The following is a 6583-nucleotide window of genomic DNA, read 5'->3' on the forward strand; positions in this document are numbered from 1 at the left end:
TTAAGCTAAATGTATTTATTCATTCAATTAATTCAGCCTATTGAAATGAATTAGAGTTGTGAGGATCTTTTAAAGTGGTTTAGTTTAAGTTTAACTTTCGCGGGTTTTTATCACTCTAATCATCGTGTGAACTGATCATGAATCTTGATAATAACGAGATCATCATATGAAAACATTATTTCTGAATGTTCTCTGAACGTTTAAAAAAGTTTAAAAGCGTTTCTTGTTGGTTGTGAGAACTTTAAAGAAACGTTACATTGTATCATTCTTTAAACATTCTGGAATGTTACTTTTGAATGTTCTCTGAACAAGAAGTAACATTTAAAAGCGTTAGACGAACATCCAAACGTTTCAAAAAAAGAAACCCTCCATGGACGATGTATAAATAATGTTTTTTGTGCTGACGTGTTGAGAACATTATTGAAGAGTAGCCTAAATAATTCTGAATGAACGTTTATTCATAACTTTGAGAGAACTTTCCCTGTTAACTGATGCTGGATGCTTTTCTTCGAGTTTCAGAGGGATCTCCGAGAGCATCATCTCTGTGGTATTCATCCGATAAATAGTTTATTTTTCCTATGATTGATCACAGGGCGTGTGCGTGTGTGCGTGTGTGTGATGAGGGAGAGTGAGCGACTTAGGCTATATAAAGCGCGCGCATCGCACTCGTAAATGAAGTCCGGCAGGCAGCGCGCGCGGGATGGTGAGTGACAGATCACATCAGTTCAGCTCATGCTTATTTCTCTATCACGCTTTTCAGATCATGACACACGGCTTCAAAGCCGCTTGATGAATTGTTACATTTTAGGACGTGTTCTTTGATCGGTGTGTGAAAGTACCGTCTCATCATTCACGGGTATTTCTTCCTCTCTCCAGTTGTTTTTCTCTCTGTTGGTGTTGCCGGTTGTGTCGGCTCTGGCTGCGGATGGTCGCTCGTACCGGCGCCAGGACCCGGTGACCGGAGAGTCGCTGCTGTGCGACCGCTGTGCCCCGGGGTTCCGCATGCGCAACCACTGCACGCGCTCCCACCGGACCGAGTGTGTGCCGTGCGGCCCGGGGCTGTTCACCGAGTTCTGGAACTACATCTCGGACTGTCTGCTGTGCGACGCGTGCTCGGACCACCAGCGGGTCGCGCGCCCGTGCAACGGAACCGTGAACACGGTCTGTGAGTGCGAGCCCGGATTCTACTGGGATCAACACTTCTGCAAGAGACACACCGCGTGTAAACCGGGCCACGGAGTCAAAGCTGCGGGTGAGAGAAAGCCTACCTGAGGAAAACACACACGTGTGTGTGTGTGTGTGTGTGTGTGTGTGTGTGTGTGAGAGAGAGAGAGAGAGAGTGTGCGTCTGTGTGTTTCATAGCCTGTATATCCGTTGTTAATAAACTGTGTGTATATATAATACATTAATAACTCAAAATGTTCTTAGTATCACACATTTTATTATTTTATGACATCGATATATGTATTAAATTAATAATTAATTAGCCTACTCAAAATCTTATTTTAAAACCACACATTAATAATAAAAAATGTACGAGAATGTATTTGAATACAGTACATGATTTCATTTATTAAATGTAAGTTCTGCTGTGATAAAAGATAGTGAAGTTCAATAAAAGTTGTACTTTTTAGATAGTGAAGTTCAATAAAAGAATTAGATGCGTTGTTTCCAGTCAAGACTTAGAGAAACTTGTGCATGCTTTCATCACCAGTAGGGTGGATTACTGTAATGGCCTCCTCACTGGCCTTCCTAAAAACACCATTAGACAGTTGCAGCTCATACAGAACCAGAACATATGAACACATCACACCAGTCCTCAGGTCTTTACACTGGCTGCCAGTCACATTTAGGATTGATTTTAAAGTATTATTACTGGTATATACATCATTTAATGGGTTAGGACCTCAATATATTGCAGATGTGCTCACTGAATATAAACCCAACATCACTCAGATCATTAGGATCACATCAGCTAGAAATACCAAGGGTTCACTGTAAGCATGGAGAGTCTGCTTTTAGTTATTATGCTGAACCAGCTTCCAGAAGAGATCAGGTGTGCTCCTACAGTATCACATTCACATCCAGACTCAAAACACTTCTGTTTAGCTGTGCATTTACTGAATGAGCACTGTGCCACTGTTCGTCCGACTGTTACTGCACTTCATTTTATTCTAAATGGTTTTAATTTACTGTATTTTATTTTCATCATAATTTTTATTTTTCATTATTTCTTTTTTTTTATTCTAAACTGTTTTAATTATTCTGATTTCTTTTGATAATTTTCATTTCTTCTATGTAAAGCACTTTGAATTGCCATTGTGTATGAAATGTGCTTCATAAATAAACTTGCCTTGCCTTGCCTCGCCTACTAATATTAATATACTGAATAGTTCATGATTTTACGCTTTTACATTTCCAGGTTTCTCCGAGAAAAGATGTGACTCGTATTAGAAACTCTCAGGCTGCGGCACTAACCGTGTTTTGACCTCGGCAATAAATTAAAAGTTTAGTGTTATTAAATGTACTTTCATTGAGAATGATAAATGATCCAGTTAATAACTGTGGAAACGCATCATCACAGTCTGTTTACGGTTGCCATGCACTCACGACTAAACAAGAGCTTGGCAACCGTAAAGTTATCTTTATGAACTCTATAAATTATTATCATTATGATAAATAGTGTAAATAAACAGATGAACCCGCGGCGACACACTGTCTGCGCACACCGTGATTCAGGCTGAAGGAGGATTATGTGAGTGTGACGTATTGTGTGTGTGTGTTGACAGGGACGCCGCACAGAGATACGGTGTGTGAGAGCTGCGCAGACGGGTGGTTTGCCAACATCACACAAGCGCATGCGGTGTGTGTCCCTCACAGCGTCTGCACTGCCGACCACCACGAGCTGCTGCCCGGAGCCGGCTGGCACGACAGAGTGTGTGCGAGCTGCCAACAGCTCTCTAAGAACGGTAGAGACGCCCTCACACTCCATCCATCACAGTGTTATAGTTCACTCACCCTCAAGCCATCCTAGCTGTATATGACTTCTTCTTTCAGACAAATACAGAGTTATATTAATAAACAAATGGATAGATGCACTTTTATGATGAATAGATGCACTTTTATGATGGATGGATGCACTTTTATGATGGACAGATGCACTTTTATGATGATAGATGCACTTTTATGATGGATAGATCCACTTTTATGATGATAGATGCACTTTTATGATGGATAGATGCACTTTTATGATGGGCAGATGCACTTTTATGATGGACAGATGCACTTTTATGATGATAGATGCACTTTTATGATGATAGATGCACTTTTATGATGGATAGATGCACTTTTATGATGGACAGATGCACTTTTATGATGGACAGATGCACTCTTATGATGACAGATGCACTTTTATGATGGACAGATGCACTTTTATGATGGACAGATGCACTTTTATGATGGACAGATGCACTTTTATGATGGATAGATGCACTTTTATGATGACAGATGCACTTTTATGATGGATAGATGCACTTTTATGATGGACAGATGCACTTTTATTTGTACAACTGTGTTTATTAATACAGCTCTGATTGTATGCGTCTGAAAGAATAATGTCATATACAGCTAGCATGACTTGAGGGAGAGTAAATCATGGGCTAATTTTTATTTTTAGGTGAACTATCCCTTTAAAGGCCATCCTTCCATTGATGCGCTGTTGTTTCTCCTCCTGTAGGTTGGGAAGAGTTGTTCCAGCCGGTTCTGAACGGTCTCCACATTCAGTACAGTACTCCCATCCGGCGCCTGCAGAACTTAGTGAACCGCCGTCTGCAGAGGAAACTGCGCAAGAAAGACACGCTCCGGACGGCTAGTCATTCCTCAGAGCTGCTGAACCTTCACCTGTTTCGCCAGGAGTCAGATCTATCTTATTTAGCCAACAGAATTTCCCACAGCGTCCGCAGTTTTTTACAGCAGCACTGCAGCAACACGACAGCAGCGGCACTGAGACGAAGCCAACGCCTCTGCCGCTCTCGGCCTCATGTCTTTCACCTGCTTTCTGAAATATATGAGGGAGAATGTGTCTAAATCCACGGGTGTCAAACTGTACATGGGGGAAAAGACGTCTAAGGGACTGTGGTTTTTATTTAAGGGGCCACCGGAGGACTTTTGAGACCCTCCCTTCACCAAAAATATTTTTTTCTATGTCCTTCCAAAATGATTGTGAAAAAAGGCATGACTGGCCCTGATAGTTTTATCCTCAACTAGTTTTTTGGGTGTAGGTCTACCTTATATTAACAACAATAGTAATATAAAAACGGTAGCCCGACATCTAACACATCACACTCCACGGTTATGGTGGCGATTTCAGCAGATTTACTCGCTGACGCTGTTGTGGAAACACAATAAGAATGCAAACTGAATACGGTAGTATTGTACAGTGCAGATCATATCAGCTGCAGTTGCCTCAGCCCGATACTGTAAAACTCGATTTTTTTACTGTAAAAAAGGACACTTATTCACAATCACAAAAGTTCATTATTTGCTTTAAAGGAACACTCCGACTTTTTTTGTCTTTGGCTTATTCACCATATCCCCCAGAGTTATATAAGTCCATACATACCTTTTTCATCTCCGTGCGTGCTGTAACGCTGTTTGACGCACCCACCACTAGCCTAGCTTAGCACAAAGACTGGATGTAAATGGCTACAGCTAGCATACTAATCCCAATAAGTGACAAAAATGTACATGTTGTGATTTGTATAGGCACAGAGTGTACAAATAACAAGGTAATATGAGACACAAATATCCTTTAACCATATACATTTTGGGAACTATATTCTCATAAGATGAAGAACAGTGCGTCTCAGGTGCTGCGGTTATCACTCTGCTGCCCTCTGAGAATATAGTTCTCATGGTCAAAAGATATCTATGTCTCATATTACCTTGTTATTTGGACACTGTGACTACACAAATCACAACATGTAAATAGGAAAGATTTTGCATTATTTTGTCGCTTATTAGGATTAGTATGCTAGCTGTAGCCATTTACATCCAGTCTTTGTGCTAAGCTAGGCTAGTTGTGTGTGCGTCAAACAGAGTTGCAGCACACATGGAGATGAAAAAGGTATGTATGGAGTTATCTAACTCTGGGGGATACTGTGATTACGCTAAAGTCCAAAAAAGTCGGAGTGTTCCTTTAAAGCTTTGCTGGATAAACATTTCACTGTGTGAGACACTCACATACATTAGAGATTTGGTTTCAGCTGTTACACTAAAGGACTGAAGGATGTGTGATGTTTGTATTTGAGAAATTCAGAATGTGTCCGGTCAATAAATTTCACATGCAAGTTTTGGAAGGAGACTCCAGTGTTTTGTAAATATTAGATATGTTTTTTTCTTTTTTTTCTTGGTTATACATTTAAACACTGATCTCTATTTATTATTTATTTTTTTGACTAAACTGTACAATGCAAAACAGCTCCATTAAAAACATTGAAAAGAGTTTCTTGTGGTTGTGAAATATATTAAATATTCGAGTGTTTTTTTCTTTGAAATCCTGCATTTGAACCTGAAATCAGTCTATGTGAAAGCAGTGGGTTAGACTTTATTTCAGGTGTCATTGTTACAGTCAAGCGTAGCATCGCTAGTCAAGCAGTGACTCTCAGCTGATCCACCTATAGGAATACGACGCCATCACTGTATACATACTGTATATAAACTCCTTCAGTATTATGGACCGGCTCAAATAGCAGAATCTGAGTAATGTTTCCACAGCAAACATTTTAGGGTTTCTTCATATTCCCTATATACTCCACTGCACTAACTCAGAGCGAGTCCCGCACTTTAATAATCTTCTCCCACTGTTTCCTTTTGAAACGATTCTTCAGTGTGTTGGACATATTAAAGTTACTCTGCCCTTTTACAGTCTCGCCATATTCATACCACCTCCCAGTCATGATAAAGCTAATTGCTCGCCTTAGGGCTAATTCTCCCAATATTTGACTAAATGGTCTTTTTTTTTCTTCAAAAAAAGCTGAAGACATCTTCTAAATGTCTATTTGACATCTGAAACGTCCTATTGCAGATGAACAAACACTCTAAAAAATAGGTCTTCCACATGTAAACACACACATATAGACGTCTGCGTGACGTACGTATGCTATCAGGGAAGTTAGCCATTATGAATATGTAAAGTATGTGTATTTATACGAACACCACGATTTTGCCAAGTAAGACATCAACATTCCTGTCCCGAAATGTAGTCCTTACACCCAATCTCTACCCCTAAACCTAACCCTGCCCGTAACTCTTCCCTAAAATCATAAGCTAATGAAAGGTGAACACTGATGTTTAAGTACTTCACTCTGGTTCTAAGCCTAAATTTGACATTTAAACGGTAAACTTGTCTCTCGAATCTGATTAATTGGAAAGTTTATCCAGGAACATGTGGTAGGCTACCACTGGGTTAAACTCAGACGCTTAAAATGGCACTAGACAAGACAAAAAGTTGCCCCTGGTATATAGAGTATAAAAATAGTAGTATATGGTTTTAAAGGCTCGACGGCTCCAGGCAGACACACAC

The 6583-nt window shown here is 40.1% G+C and overlaps 1 protein-coding gene across 1 annotated transcript; it reads left to right on the forward strand.

Annotated features, from left to right (window-relative positions):
- Window positions 1-552: 552 nt before the first annotated feature.
- tnfrsf11b (tumor necrosis factor receptor superfamily, member 11b) lies at window positions 553-5502 on the forward strand. Its single transcript, XM_039664132.2, has 4 exons — window positions 553-703; window positions 877-1252; window positions 2790-2969; window positions 3737-5502. Exons 1-4 carry the CDS (start codon window positions 701-703, stop codon window positions 4084-4086), a joined length of 909 nt encoding a protein of 302 aa, XP_039520066.2. The 5' UTR covers window positions 553-700; the 3' UTR covers window positions 4087-5502.
- Window positions 5503-6583: the final 1081 nt, after the last annotated feature.

Source organism: Pimephales promelas, chromosome 18 (assembly GCF_988280905.1).
Source record: "Pimephales promelas chromosome 18, fPimPro1.hap1.1, whole genome shotgun sequence".
Lineage (NCBI taxonomy): Eukaryota > Metazoa > Chordata > Actinopteri > Cypriniformes > Leuciscidae > Pimephales > Pimephales promelas.

Coding starts and splice junctions, on each gene's coding strand:
- tnfrsf11b (XM_039664132.2), top strand. Junction 1,253..2,789: donor CCACGGAGTCAAAGCTGCGG/GTGAGAGAAAGC, acceptor GTGTGTTGACAG/GGACGCCGCACAGAGATACG. Junction 2,970..3,736: donor CCAACAGCTCTCTAAGAACG/GTAGAGACGCCC, acceptor CTCCTCCTGTAG/GTTGGGAAGAGTTGTTCCAG.